The sequence below is a fragment of the Antechinus flavipes genome, chromosome 2, assembly GCF_016432865.1.
Source record: "Antechinus flavipes isolate AdamAnt ecotype Samford, QLD, Australia chromosome 2, AdamAnt_v2, whole genome shotgun sequence".
NCBI classification, from domain to species: domain Eukaryota; kingdom Metazoa; phylum Chordata; class Mammalia; order Dasyuromorphia; family Dasyuridae; genus Antechinus; species Antechinus flavipes.
Genome location: NC_067399.1, coordinates 282,858,293 through 282,874,446, shown reverse-complemented (window position 1 = coordinate 282,874,446; position 16,154 = coordinate 282,858,293). Strand labels below are relative to the sequence as shown.

The 16,154-nt window shown below is 34.4% G+C and overlaps 1 protein-coding gene across 4 annotated transcripts in view; it reads right to left on the bottom strand.

Annotated features, from left to right (window-relative positions):
• Nucleotides 1–10,608, bottom strand: part of HECTD1 (HECT domain E3 ubiquitin protein ligase 1) — an 89,131-nt gene extending 78,523 nt beyond the window's left edge. For all 4 annotated transcript variants that reach the window (XM_051977288.1, XM_051977289.1, XM_051977292.1 and 1 more), the window contains exons 1-2: nt 10,512–10,608; nt 8,861–9,122 (exon numbers count right to left, since the gene is read on the bottom strand). In XM_051977288.1, the coding sequence (XP_051833248.1) occupies nt 8,861–9,000 (140 nt within the window). In that variant the 5' untranslated portion in view covers nt 9,001–9,122; nt 10,512–10,608. The remainder of the gene's footprint in view (nt 1–8,860; nt 9,123–10,511) is intronic.
• Between the last annotated feature and the right edge of the window lie 5,546 nt (nt 10,609–16,154).

The window sequence follows — 16,154 nt, the reverse complement described above, 5'->3', positions numbered from 1 at the left end:
TGTTTTTTGTTTCAAGTACATTTTAAAACTGTTTTGTTTTTTAATTTATAGGGCAAGGAAGTTGGCACAGTGAATAGAATGCCAGGCCTGGAGTCAGGAAAATTCCTCTTCCCGAGTTCAAATTCAGCCTAGACCCTGACTAAATGGTGTGACCCTGAACAAGCCACTTCACCTTATTTGTCTCAGTTTCTTCAGCTATAAAATGACCTGGAGGAAGAAATGGCAAATCACTCCAGAATCTTTGCCAAGAAAATTCCAAATGAGGTTACAGAAGAGTCAGACACAACTGAACTCAACAACAAGAATTATTTTTATAAGTATAACTAGATATATCAATCCTTAACAATGCTTTGATAGAAATAAAATGACAGTATTTACTCCTGTGATAAAATACTAACTTCTCAATTGGCTGGTAGTTACTGAAAGTTACTGAAAGAATAATAACCTATTAAGTGTTTAATTCTTTTATTCTCCAAAATGGAAATGAAAATAATAGACTTTACACATAAAAAGTAGAAATGAAAAGATCATTCCAAATATTGAGCACTGGCCTATCTTGCAAAAGGATTAAGATTAATACAAATGTTTGTAGAACTAAACCAAGATTATAAGAGAGAACCTGCAATTAGTGTCAGAATTACTGTGTGGAAACAAAATACACATATAAATAAACAAGATTAAAATCTTGTCTCAAGGTTCTAAAGAGATACAAATGTTGTGTCACAACTTTAGCACCGACAAAATAATCCATAAAGTATAATACAGTGGACATAGAGATAAGCTTTGGAGTCAATAAATTGCTTCTCAGAATCTCTCTCAAAATTAAAGCCTAATTACCATTTTCATACTGGAAGAAATTCAATTCAAACATCATGATAAAATAAAATTTTGTGCGTTTCAAATTCCAACTTTATTTTTTTAATGAATAAAAATCTTGGGAAGACGACAGGATGAAAAAAAATAAAAAGCAATTGAGGAGTAACAAACCTCAGAAGATAGTTTTTGTATGCTCCATTATAAGAAAACTCAAGCTAACATTTTCTTTAAATTAGGCAACAAATTTAGTTCATTTATAATATATTCTAGCCCTCTCCCTGCTTCTAGACTGGTTCAATTTAGCACTAGTGAGATAAAAATAACTCCCAGACTATACACTAGTATATATGTTTCCTTCAGTTCATAGATAAAAGAAAAAAAAAGATATAGACAAAAGGTAAAATTCCCAGGCTTTTCCATATAGTGTATGCATGTGTATGTATATATACATATATAAAACACACTTTACAGACATGACCGGAGAAAAGCAGTCTGGTCCAGTGGGAAAAGTGGAAGATTTGGAGTTAAAAGTCCTGAGTTCAAATTCCGTTTTACTCTAACTGTATACATTGGAACAAGTCACAGCCTTTCTAGACCTCCAAGTCTCATTTGTAAATTAAGGGATTATACTAACTGACCTTTAGGTTATAATTTAGTACTACAGTACTATATAGAACTATCATACCTATCACGTAAATATTTCACGTCACATGATTTCACCAAGAACAAATGATGAAATGTCCAAGAAGTTTGCCTAATAAATTTTTCAGGAACATATCCATTTCCTATATTAAGGGACATCTGTTACAGAAAGCATGAGAGAGTTTGAGGACAAAAAAGTGGATAAGGACAGAAATTAACAGTTGACCCACTTCTCTATAATTCACTGGTTAGATAAAGAGACAGGAAAAAAAGCACTGGTAAGGTAAAAAGTAAAGACATTAATTCCAGGGAAAGCAATGTTGCTCTTTCTACCAAAAGCGAAGGAATAAAGTCTCTATTCTAGTTATGCTTTTTCTTTATTTTTTAAAAACACTCAACAATATGACACAACAATCTTTTTAAATCCTATGAAGCTTATCATTTTTGTCAATAATTAATATGGGGGCAAAGTGAAAGTGAATACTGAACAGTTCTCTATCTACTATATCACAGAGTCTCTCAACATAATTTTAAACTGCATTAAAAGTTTAACATCCAAAATATGGAAATAATAATCCTGGTTAAACAAAGACTTCTTAATTTTTTTCCATTCACAACCTCTTTTTGCCTTAAAAATTTTTGTGTATATATAGGTACATAAAATTGATATTCAAATCAAACATTTACTGACAATAAATTATAAAAGAATTTACTTTAAAACAAATTTTGGCATACATATAATTTTATCATTTATTAGAAATGAAAGTTCTAATAACTTTCATATTCTATATATATATATAGTATATATATATATATTTCTAATAAATGATTGAATATAGAATAAATAATATATATATTATATATATAAAATATATATATATATATAGTATATATATAAACATATATACTAGTGTATAGTCTGGTATACTTTTTTGAGTATTAATGAGATAGATGTATTTATTTATTTTTACATGAAGAATTAAATATTGGGAATATTTGCTACTGCAGGAAATTTTTCAGTTTTTTTTCTCAAGTTTTTCAAAGTTTTCTGAGTTGATCAATATTTTGATATTTTGTGAAACCCACATTCAATTACATTATCCCATATAGGATCACAACTCCTTTTTTAAGTTTAAGAAATTTTGCGTTACCCCTCTGGAGTACTGTATTTAGTTCTGGAACCAATATTTTAGGAAGGATAGTAACAAGCTAGGAGAATGACAAAGATGGCTAGAGCACTAAAGGTTATACCCTAGAAAGATCAAGTGAAAAAATTAATTATGTTTAACCTAAAGAAAATTTGAGGAATATAATAATGGTCTTCAAGTATTTGAAGGCTAGCCATAATAGAAGATGGATTAGACTCATGCTTCCTCCCTTCTCCCAAAAAAGCTAGGAGAGCAAGACATGCCAACTCCAGAGAGGCAGAATACTTCAACTGGGAAAAATATCCTAATGAGCCCAACTCTCAAGAGAAAGGACTGCATTTGGAATATGGGACTTCTCTATCTTTGAAGGTCATCCAAAAGACACTGAATGATCATTTCCTAGGGATGCTGATGAAGGGTTTTCTGTTTATGGTGCAAGAGTTGTTGAGATCCTTTCCAATTGTGAATCAGTGAAATGGGTGATATTTTGAACAAGAACATTTTAATAATGTCCCTAAATTCACACTATTTAGATGCCTACTTATAAAGACTGCTAAGAACTTCTAGTTACCAAGTTCTTTTCAATCTACTCTCACTTTCCAAAAACTATTTTCTACAAGAACATACACCTAATCATCAATGGGAAAATAGGACTCAATAAAGAGAATTTTACCCAACTGCTAACTATTCAGGTTTATACAGCTAAATCTGTCAAAAGAGGCTTATCTATAATTTAAATTATAGCATCATTGTGACATAAGTTTTCAAAGCAAAAAACCAATGGCCAATTATGCCATGTCCAGAAAAAGCCAATTCCAATCTAGCTCCAATGTTAAAATCTCTGCAGATGTGAAAATATAGTGTATCCAATTACATAGTTTCTAGAATATTTGGTAATTTTTATCACTAGTAAGATATCTAAACTGTTGTAGCATCCTTAGTTTTTTTAAAAATTAAACACACTGATTAATGCTCTTCTCCATCTAAACTCTCTAATAAAAGGATCTCTCTGAGTATATGGGAAATATATGTTCCTTTCAGGTTCAATGTATGAGTTTGTTTTCAAAATAAGTACTGTATGATCTTGACAAAATCAAGACTAATCATAGCAGCAGAGATTCTGGCATTTTCTCATCTTACTGATCTTCAGTTACTAATGTCCTTTGGTGACTGAGCAGCTTGTGATTTCTATGTCTATTTTTTAATATATCACCATGTGGGTAAACCTAAATAATCAGCTTTGAAATGATTAATGGTTAATTTAACAGTCTACAGTTTCTATATTTTAGATCTAAAATGATTGGTTTAAAAGGGCAAAAATCCTGATTTGTGTTTAAATATACTTAATATAATACAACTATGGCTCAAGAATTCCAAAATCCTCAGAGCAAAACATTATTACTGCCTTAAAATACTAGCTTACATAATATAAATTTAGTAAATTTATTTATATTATTCCCAAACTAAAAAATTTCAAAATCATCCTATCAGAATATTAGTAAACTTTGAAAATTTTAGTTTCCTAATTCCTAATCCAAGAAATTCCTAATTCAATTATTTTCCTAATTCCTAATGCTTTAAAAAAAAAAAAAGAAGCATATTACAGAAGGATATTTTGAAGAACTTTGATCAAAATAAAATAGTTACTGAGTATCTCTCAGAACTTTCAGATTCTTGAGTCAAATGATTTTAACAAAAATTTTTCAAACTATCCAAATTACCCTTAATAGAGTATTAGGTAGGGAAGAAAAAAAGGGATATTTGGAAATGAAGGTAATGGGGATTAAGAGGTGGGGAAAAAAGAGACTTTTAAAATTTTTTTATTAAAGAAAGCATAGTCCTATTCAAGTTTGTCCTAAAATGAAAAATATACAAAGTATTTAAAATTTCTTTGAATTTCAAAAAAAGAAATTCAAAGAAATATAGGAGGGAGTCAGTATTATTAAAGATAAATGAATATCTAAGTAGTAAGGGGAAGTTTATCATATATATCAACCATCCACCAAAAAAAAATAAATCTCACTTTTGCTAGAGAACAAAAATAGTTCACAATCAACATGAATCATTAACTTCCTTCTGAAACCTCATAGAGCAAAAGAGACAGACAAAAAGAAATGAGAGAGAGACAGAGAGAGAGAACTCATTGTCCCAAATATTTGTCATCAAAAAACTACACTAAGAAATTTAATGTATCTATGAAAACAGTAGGTATCTGTGATTCTTTAATTTACCTAAACATGATCTATAATTTTACGGAATTTAATGATCTACAGTAGTTAAACTTGAAACAAAAGAAAATGAATTGCTTTCTAAAAAACATTGTTCAAACTTCATATAGCATTACACAGTGATGGAATCACTTTCATAAATAAATTCTTTAGAAAACACAGTATCACAGTTAGTCCAGATACAGTGGTAGGTAGCATACCAAAGTGAAAAATAACCTAGAGCGCAATTCCTAAGAAGTGGTTCATCTTAGTTCTGTCACTTAAATTGGGCTGTATGACCTTCTAGGCAAATCTCTGAACCTCTCAGCATCTATAAGACAGGTTTGACAATTTATCCTGCTCAATTCCAAAGGTTATAAAGATTAGTTAAGAAGAGGTGACTTTGTTTTATAAACTTCAAAGTGCTGTAAGAATGTAAGATGGGTAGTTAATAAATGTTCATTGACTAATATAACATAGATCAAATAAGTAGAGAAATTCCTGAAACCATAGACTTTCTGGCTTTGCCAACTTAAAGGAGGGACTTGATAAAAATTAAATTTTCACATTTTTTGGTAACAACAATTTAATCCCTCAAAAGGAAATCTAAAATTTGCAAAATGAAAATGGAATATTAGTTTTTCATTTTTATTTACAAATAAGCAAACTATATATTTACAGACACAAAACTGACTAAAAGGTACCAAGAATAAAAGATCCCATTGTTTTTAAAAGAACAATACCATACACAGTCTGAAAAGCTGTCCTTCAACAAAGCAAGGTGTCTCCTAAAACAAGGTGTCTATCATACATAATATCAAACAAGATTATTTGATAAAAGCAGTAACAGAAGTAACTTTGCTCAAACCCCTTTTGATTATTAATATTAAGTAAGGAAAAAACATAACTCCTATGAAGGATTTTTAAAAGGACTTGGCCAAAAATTGCACAAGATGAGGCTTAAATGGATGGTATTCAAAGAATTATACAGGAGGGGCCCACAATGATGAGTTCACAAATCCTCCAAATTACCAAAGAAATTTAAAAATCTTGGCTAACTAGACTTCCCTTTTGCCATAGTAATCTACAGTAATCAGCATCCAGACAAAAACAGAAAATTATCTTTCATTCAAAACAAAAACATATTTTTACCATGTTTAGCTTTCAAATACAAAAAACCAAAAACCCCAAAACCAATAATTCAGAACATTCTTCAAAAATCAATATCACTATTTGTTTCATTAAAAACGATTCTCTATAATACAAGTCTAAAGCTGTATATTTGCAAACAATTCAGATCACTTATTATTTTCATTTGTCTAGGGATAAAACTTTACTCAAAATTAGAATTTGTGTCCTATCTGCTATTATGTTCCGTTTTAGATAAGAAAATTCAGAATAATCTGTCAAGGACCAACAAGTGAAAGATGTAAGGCTGGAAAAAAAATTTAAAGTAAAAGTACAGGAATTGCATACCTGTTTTTAAAAAACCCACTAAAACATGGGGCTAATATTTATCCGATAGTTAAGATTTTTAAAAAGTATTTATCAAACCTCAGGCCCAACAATTCCACTTTTGGAAATACACCCTAAACAAGTTTTCATAAAAACAAAGATCAGACGTCAAAATGTTATATATACGTATGTATCTATATATATATACATACATACGTATATATAAATATATTTATAAATCTAAATAAATCAACATTATTTGTCATTTCAAAGTAGAAGAAACAAGCCAAATGTTCAACAGAGCCTTTGTCAAAATAAGGAAAGCTTGGGTTCAGGTCCCGCTTCTAACACATATATGGGCAGGAGGAAATGAACAAGTCATTTAAGTCAGTGACCTAAGCAACTTTCTAAGACGTAAATAGAATGGAAGTCAATTACCTTGGTAGGGAGGAGTTTCCTCATTCAGGCTTCCCTGTATCAGAGGTGTCTTATTACCCCAAATGAGATCCAAATCAAATTAAAATGTAATTGGAAAATATTAAGTAAAATAAAAATACAATATCACATGATACTAATTTATGGTTTTCTAAATCAATATGTGACTTGCAGGAACTTATTTCTATTTGAATTTGACACTGCTCATCTACACCAACAAAAACACAGATCTAGACCCCTTCCCTATTTTTTTTTTTTAATTTTAAAAATCAATGTAATGGAATACAGTGCCATTTACTATACCATTAACTAAAGATTATAAACACAAGGAATCGAATTTTATATATAATGTAAACAAACAAAAAGACCTAAAGAAAAGCATACACACTATAACTGTAAAAATATTTATGTACATAAATATGAATGAAAAGAAAAGAGAATAGATCTAAAAGCCATGATTATTAAACTATTAAGAACACACTGGAAAAAGATATGTATTTTTAAGTAGAAATAGTCATATTGTTTATTCAGTCTTAGTGTTCTCACTTATGTACACATTATAATTTTAAAATAATTTCAGCAACAACTATTATGCCTTGTAAACAGTGGGCATTTAATGTTTATTGAATTTAATTTCAAATTTTAAAAAGCGAATATCATTTATTTACTCAGAAATGGCCAAGGAGGGAAATGACAGGATCCCAGACAATTATTTTAAAGAGTAAATTAACATTCACTGTCTATAAGAATTTAGGCTTTTAAAAAGTAGTCGTTCATAAAATTTAATTAGGCAACAACTATCTAGTATCGTATAAAAGTCTGATTAATTTACACCATACTGGGTAAATTAAAGCTATCAGTTTTGGGTTCTCTGGGCCATTTTATTACATTTTTTCAAATAACTCATCCCTAAGTTTTAAAGCTATCAATGAAGTGAAGAATGTAATTATAAATTAATGCTGTTACTATTAGAACTTATAATAATACAAGGTACCATTACCAATAAAGATTTGCCTAGAACCTGCCAAACATGTCACACACAAAAATGCCAGATATTTAAATCATATAAAAGCCTAAATACCTCAAATTTCTGCAAAAACATACGCAAAGTAATCATCTGAATCAAAGTCAAATATAATTTTTGTTGTTATACTAAAAGTTTGTCATATCAAACTCTGCTTCACATGAGTAAGTCACTGAAGGGATTTGGAAACTTTTTCTGGTTTACAAAGTTTTTCATATTAATGCCATTATCAATGGTATTTTTTAACTAACAAAAGATCAAGACAAACAAAACACCTTTATCACATACATACTATGACCTTTATTCCTAGAACAATACAGAAATTAAAAGGCAATTAATTATATTAGATCTCAGCTAATATTTCAACAATTTTCCAGTCCTTATTTGAAACTAATGTAAAGGAACTGCTAAGTTCAAAAGTTCCAAATCCCTTTTTCTCTGAGTAATAAATCAGTAAGAACTACATTCTTAAAGTAAAATCATCCAAAAATTCAACACTAAAGCAAGAGGGTTGCTATAAATCATGCATTTAACACAGTTTTATTTTCAAATTTTGGGCACGAATTCATGTCCTAGGAGAAAAAAAAAAAGCTAGTAACAAGTTAAAGACTTTGTTCCACCTTCAAATTTCCAATTTGTCATTACCATTTCAAAAATTAAATCTCTGATATCACCCGTCAATTTTAACACTCCAAATTGAAAACTAAAAGCCACATTTTTATTCTGACCACACAAAAGGACAAAAGCCCCAAAATACACACTCATTATTCTCTAAAGCATTTTTGGGGGTCAATGTCATGGTATAGAAATAGTTACATAAAAGGAGACAAATATTTATAGTCTCTTTGATGTAGGCATATTCTAGAAATGAATCAACCAATCAATTAAAAATGATCACTTCCTATTTACTCACTGTGTCATCACAATTATCACTACTGCTATTATTTGACTGATTTTTCAGTTGCTTAGAAAAATGCATTTCCACAATTCTGAAGATAGTTTTAAATGGTGAGAAAGACTTTATTTTCAAAAATCAAGGGCAGATTTTTAAAAACCTGAATTCAGGACATGGTTGAAAACAGATGTCTTTACAGAAACTCCAGTGGAAGATCATGATAAAGGGTTTTACTTACGTTTCAAAACAACGATCCACGTTGTCAGACATCAAAAGCAGCATACATAGCTGTTCAAGGGCTATTAGTTGCATGTCCCTTTCATCTCCCTGCCCCATCTGTAGCCATTCCAACAATGTATCTGGGTCCACATCTGCCATGGTTTTTAAAAGCCTCTTTGCTTAAATTAAAAAATAAAGGGAAAAAAGTCCTTAAAATGCCCAAGCCAGATCAGTGAGCATCAAAAATACATCAGTCACAATCAAATTTTTGATGTCTTCTCCTAGGAATTAAAAAAAAAAAAAAATCATCAGTAGATATACAATAAACCATTTCACGTTCAGTATTCCTTACTATACTAAATTAAAACCAGTTGTGCCAGAGAACATAAGCTGATTAAGTTGCTGCCTAACCAGAAAGCTTCTTTTGTCAAAGACAGTAAGACAAGCTTTAGATCCAACTATTGCTATTACTAAAGACTTCAAGCCAAAAAGATGAAACAACTTTCCTTTCCCCCCCCTGTCAAACTCATTTTTTTTTTAATTTACAAAATGATTCAATTTCTCTATTCACCTTACATTTCAGAAAACGTTGCTGGTATTAAAGTTTAAAAGCACCTTTTCCAAAGGGGCTCCATCACGTGCAGCAAAATTAAAGATTTGTGAAGGGATTCTAGAGAAGTTTTCAGGAGTTAAAAAAGTACAATTAAAGTAAAGATAATAGAAATGTATAGATGAATAAATATAGGTTAAACCATTAACATATTTAATCCATACTCCTTTTTTTCCTCCCTCCTTTCCCCCACCCCAATGAGGAAAAAGGGGCAGAGGCAAGCAAAAGATAAAGATCAAGGGCAGAGGAGCATCCAGGGCAGCAAAGCAAGTCATTTACAGATGTTCTTTGTAACTGACACAACAGGAAGACTTATGTAGTCCCACGTAAGCTATTGGGAAGGGAGGGGGAAAGAGACAAGAAATCGACAACATGTGCCTTTGTGCACCCCTGGACAGTGACTAACAGAATTTGCTCTTAGACATCCCTAAGTCAGGCAGCTCAATGAAGAGCACCCGACCTCCCAATCATCTCCCTCTCCCTTCTCATTCTATCTCTGTTATATCTCTCTCTCCCTTGCCCCCTAGTTCGTCTCTGCCTCTATGTGTCTCCCCACTTTTAAGTTTGGTCCCAAGTCCTCTGAAAGAAGAATAACTTCGGGAGAAAAAATGGAGAAGCCTCCCACCCACCCCCAAGAACAAAAAAGGGAGACGGAGGCAGAGGGAGCGCTAGGAGAATCCCCCCGGACCGGGGACTGCTCCACCACTCCAGGGCCCGAGAGTCGTGGTCTCACCAGGGGCTAGAGGATGAGCCCCTTCTCAAGGGCAAGGAGGCAGCCCCTGGTGCCAAGAATCGAGACAGAGGGCAGCCGCCTCCGGGTCGCCTCCTGGGTCCGAGACAAGGGGAAACAAAAGAGTCGAGGCTGGGGCTGCCTCTCTGAGCACAGTCTATTCCCGGGGCCGAGCCAGGGCACCTGACTCTGGCTTCCCAAGCTACGCTTCCCCGCCCACCCCCAAGAACCAGAGACGCCGCGCTCCAGACCAACCATCCTGTTCTCGCTGCCGCAAGCCCCCAGCCCGGCCCGTCCTCCCCCGAGCTCCCTCTCTAATCCGCCCCATACCAGGCCGCGGGCGGAGCCAGGCCCGGCTGCGGTCCTCGAGTTCGCGGGAAGCCGTAGGCCGCGCAGGTCGAGCCGGGCAGGCGCCGCAGGAAAAGCCCCGCCCTTCGTGCTTCTCTTCCTCCTGAGGGGTGCTCGGTGACAGCGGAAGCCAGCGGCCGAGCGCGCACCAGCCCCAGGCGGCGGCGGCAGCCCCGGCAGGGTCCGTCCCCCCGCGGACACGCGGCTCCTCGGGCCCCGCTGCTTAGAGGCCCGCGCTGGGGCGGCGGCGGCGGCGGCGGCGGCAGCGGGGGGGCCCCGCGTCCATCGTGCTCCGGGAGGGGGCCGAAGGGGAGGGAGAGAGAGCGGGAGGCGGAGGGAGCGACACCGGGGCCAGGAAACCACCGAGCGAGCGACAACCGGACTTGCCGAGCCCAGCGGAGGCGGAGCCGCCTCTGAATCACTCGGGCGGCGGCGACTCCCAGAGACGGCCACCTGGGGCGCTGCGGAGACTCGCTCCCGCCCGCACACTCCTGGCTCTGCCAACCACAGAGCCAACCGGACCAGACAAGCCAAGCTGCGTTTGCTATCTCCGCCTGCCCGGAATTGCACCTATTCTCGCGGCTCTAGGAGTCCAAGTTTCCCCTTTCGAAGTGGACCCTGTCCGGAGTCTTCCCGGAACATTTTACTCTGCGCGCTTTTGTTCCGAGAGTTTTGTTTCCCCTTTTTGCCAATAAAGGAAAAAAATGCTGGGAGTCTGGGGAACTGCAGGAGAAAAGTGTAGGGAAAAGGAAAGGTTTAAAAAAGGGAAAGGAAAAAAAAGGGGGGAGGGTCATTCAAAAAAACTAATCAACATTTATTAAGCGCCTACCTGATGACTGGTATTATGCTATGTACTAAGTATATAGAAAACAAATGGCATTCCCTTACCTCAAAAAATTTACAATCTAATGGGAGACGACCTGTAAACAAATATATACAAAGCAACCTATATACAGAATAAATCAGAAATAATTAATAGAGGGGATGAAGAGGGTTAGGAAAGGCTTTCTGTAAAAGATGGGATTTCAATTCAGACTTAGAGGATTTTTTTTTGTTTTTGTTTTTGTTTTTTAATGCAGAGAACAGAAGGAAGGCTAAAAGGAGAACATATAAGCAGGTAAGCCTTGAAAGCCACAATATACATTTATTACATACTGAAAAGCAAGCTGTATGTAAAAAAGATCTTTGGTTTCATGTGCATTCTTTTTCTGTTTTGCATATTGAAACATGCCCATTTCAAAAACATTAAAAAAAAAAGAAAGAAAAGCTAGCAGGATATCTTTTTAAGCTACAATTACAAGCTACTTTCTTATATTTTTTAAAATCAAGTTTTATATAATAGAGACCTTCAGTTTTATATAGAATCTTATTTTTCATATATATATATATAGAAAAGCCCATTTATTTGGTGTTTTTAAAGTTTGGAATAATTTCATTTAAAGCTTCCTCTGTTCCTTGCTGTTCTTGGTGTTCTTGCTTTCCCTTTTCAGTTCTTCTCCCACAAGGGCCAAAAGGATTTTTTTCCTTTCAAAAAGTGTCTCCAGGGTCTGGCATAGTGATTAATCAGAACCTGTTTTTCTGAATGACATAGGGGAAAGGTTAAAGATAAGCTCCTCAACTCTTTCCTCTTTGTGAACACACATACACACACACACACACACACACACACACACACAGTGCCAGATCAAGACCAAAAATCTCACCAAACTGGATCTTCATATGTGGGCAAGCACTTTTCCTTGCAGCCCGGAACAGGGAAGGAGATCCATGTCTCAAGCTGTGGGACCAAATGAATTATTTCTTCAGAAGCCTTTTGCTTTATTCTCATAAAAAAAGTCACCTACTCAAAAGGAATTTGATATAATTTAGGGTGTTTTATCTAGGATGTATAACTATGCCTTCCTTTAATTTAAAAGGGAGGAATAAAGTGTTATCTTGATTAACCCTTTCCAGTCTTAGATCTGTAAAGGGGTTTCAGAAGTCACTTAATGGAGTTTCTTCATTTTATAAAATGAGGAAATTGACCCCTGTGGTGACATTGGCTCTGTGTGGCTAAGCTGGAATTCCTAGTGAAGTGTTGTTCAAAGGTAGGATGACTTTATTTTTTTTTTAAATGTGTAATCCTACCACTTATCATGGTGAAGAGGTAAAATAGACATCTGGAATGGTAAATAGAAATAGTTTCAGAACTCACAATTTATCAGAAGGAAGACACCATTAAAGGGAGTATACCAGTCGTATACTTGGCTAACAAGCTAAATGCATAGAGGAGTTTTGAAGACTGAACTCAAAAGGGGATTAGTAGGGGGAAAAGATTACCCCATTGATTGGTTGGTTGAATACCATAAGGCAGAACACCATGGCAGGCTAACCTTAAAAGGGATTTAGCACAGATCTACATCTGGAGCAAATATTTTATAGGGGAAATATAACCTTGGGGATTTTATATCAAAACTTGGCTTTCTGATTGAATACAGTAAGTTAGAGTTTCTAGAGACCTCCACCTAGGGTGGAACTGTAATGAAAGTCCACTTATGTAAGAACAAAAGGCTCATTTAAGTCTGAGCTGATCTCATATATGCCCTTCCTGCTTGTCTCAGGGAGTATTATAATCCTTTCTGTGCTTCAGACTTTTTCTCATAATATATACCTAGCTATCTAGGACATCATCAACAATATCTTGCACATAGTTGATACTCCATAAATGTTCATTGAGTTTAAAAGCACTAAGCCATCTGTTCTCTGCTTCTTATATTGCTGCAACTGTTTCCCAATTTTTAAATGAGGAATGTAGAATGTAGAATGTAGAGTAGCCACACAGGCACCTTTTCCAAATAAGATCTAATATTTTCTTGGCTAATTAGGATGGCACCCTGAAAACCAAGTGACAAGGATTATATTCTTTAGGAACAACTATAATAAACATGGATTATCATTAAAATGAGATCAGCATCCACTGGCATTATTGGAAAAAGCATCTTGAAAGAGCTCTTTTTTTCTAAGTTTCCAAAGCAAGTTTGTTATTGAGCATCTAAGGAAAATGACAATGTATTATTATATCCAAATAGTTGGAAACAGTTTCGCATACATGGTTTATATTAGTACTGGTACTGACCTGGAATCAGAACTCTATATTAGATCTCTCAAGCTCTGCTAATAATCCCTGGCCTAATCATCACATTTTGATTTTTCCTCTAGGATACACAGTATTACATAAGAAAGACTCATTCTAGGTTTTCCAATAAATTTTATATAATAAAAACAGTGATGTTTTATTTTCAGACTAGTGGATTTCTTCTATCCCTAAACAAAACATACATACTTGTATGGATGTATAGTAACATTCACAAATGGATATTAACTCTCAAAGTTATAAAGTGATCTCAAAGTAGGAGGGAAAATGTTTTAATATAATCCCATGACACTTAACTACAAAACAGCCTTAAAATTGGTGTGGGGAGAAGGGAATGTTAGTTAGCAAGCTGTGGGTGTATTGACTGAGAAAGATCCAACTGCGAAAGCACCTATCATAGTAAATCTTCTCAAAACTGTATTATACTCCCTGCAATTTTTGTGGAGGGAAAGGGAAAGCAAGAGAAGGGAAGGATAAGTTTCACATCCTTGACAATGCTTCTCAAGTGTCCCTACCACTTGGGAAGTACTTTCAATTGAGTACAGGATATGTGTAAAACATTCTTCAAGGATAAAATAAAAATTCAGAGAAGTCTTATTTACCATGAAAATCCTGAGCTTACATTTTCTCAATGAAGAGACAATTACGTTTCATTTAATTTTCTGCATAATATCACATATTATCTACTTTGACTATATTTAGTATTTACTTTTCTGTGAAGATGTTGCATTTCCTCAATGGAATGTAAGCACCTTGGGGACAAGGACTACTTTTTCATTTTTTCTTTTTTTTGCTACAGTACCCAACTGTACTTTACACACAATAGGGACTTCATAAATGTTTTATAAATTGAAGAGACTTCAATACTTCAAGGATCTAGTATTTTGCTTATCTAATGCATTCTTTCCACCAAAGCAGATTACAATAACATTTCTCATAGAAATTCTTCCTAAATTAATATGACTGGGGAAAAAAATTATTGCCTCGTGGCTAACATTCTGGCAATGAGCTTCTCCAGGCTTATCCAAGCTGGTCACCAGATAACTGACAAATGGTCTTTCACTATTTTTAGCAGAGTACAAGGCTATTTACCAACTTCCATTTGGTAAGACCTACCAGGGTTCACACTGCTAACATGTATAGAATCCATACTTATACCTATAGATGAGATATCAAAAAAAGAATTGAAAGGTACTATTTTTTAAAATCTAGTAAAAAGGTCCAGATTACCATGTCTTCTGTCTTTACTCCTTTTTATTAATCACTTCATATTCCTGATAAGACATGGTTCTCAGTATATAGAGTTTAAATTGATGCCATCTTTGAGCTTACAACCTAAGAGACCAATGACATAAGTAGACATATAAAAGATACTCCAAAACATAGCTACCAAGCCATTTTAATGAAATTTCAATAATGCACAGTCTGAAAGATGGTGTGGAATAGTAAAAAAGAGTTGAGGATTGGGCATTGTCAAATAGTGAAATGTATAATACTACATCTTTCTTTATTTAGAGAGTGTCTGGAATGAAAGGGTAAAAGAATCATAAACGTCTCAAGGGTTTCATAGGGTCTCAAGGAAAGATCTCTGAAGAACTATGCTCTAGACTGCCTAATAGAAATATTTGTTAGCTAAATAACAATCATCTATTCCTTATAATCTATAGAATGAGATGGCATTCCTGTTATTTGCTGAGTATTTCCAATAATATTCAAATGATTAAACCCTATTTTCTCTAGGTATCGCATCCTTAAGTAATTGTGTAAAGGTAACTTCACTCTCTTTGGAAAGAACAAGACAAAGCAATACCTAAGCCTTATACCTTGGCCTCTGGTATCAATTCCCAATGTTTACCTAGACATTACAATTTGAACCTATCTGCTGCTTAAGAACCCTTTTAGAATTTCTCTTCAGACTTTATTGACTGAGTGAATATCTAAATTTCCCCCAATAGTTTAGGGTTAGGGTTAGGATAAAAAAAATTTTTTTAATCATCTTTAATATGTAAGCATTATGGTTAAAAAATAATCTAGATAGTAACTCTTTTATATGAACTATAAGGTTCTTTTTTTTTTTTTTTTTGGAACTATAAGGTTCTTTATCACTTTTTAATAGCATCTACCTCCCAGGTAGGTTGTGAGGATTAAATTAAATAATTTTTATAAAGCATTTTCAGTTATTGACATACAGTGAGTTCTATATAATTTTTAGCTACTATTATTGTTATCATAGATAAGTGAATAATAACAAAAATTGACCTAATTGACTTATCTGGGTTAGAAAATCAGAAACTTTTTCATCAAAGCAAAAACAGAATGTGAGTAAAAGTCAAATTCATTTCCTCTTTCAAGAATTAGATTCCCAGAGATATGCATTGCTCCAGAAGACCAGTTGTCTTAGAGTAGAAGGAGCAATGGCGATTATATAGAATAACAGCACAAGTAAATGTTGGGTCAGGAAGACGTGAGTTCAAATGATGCCTTAGACACTT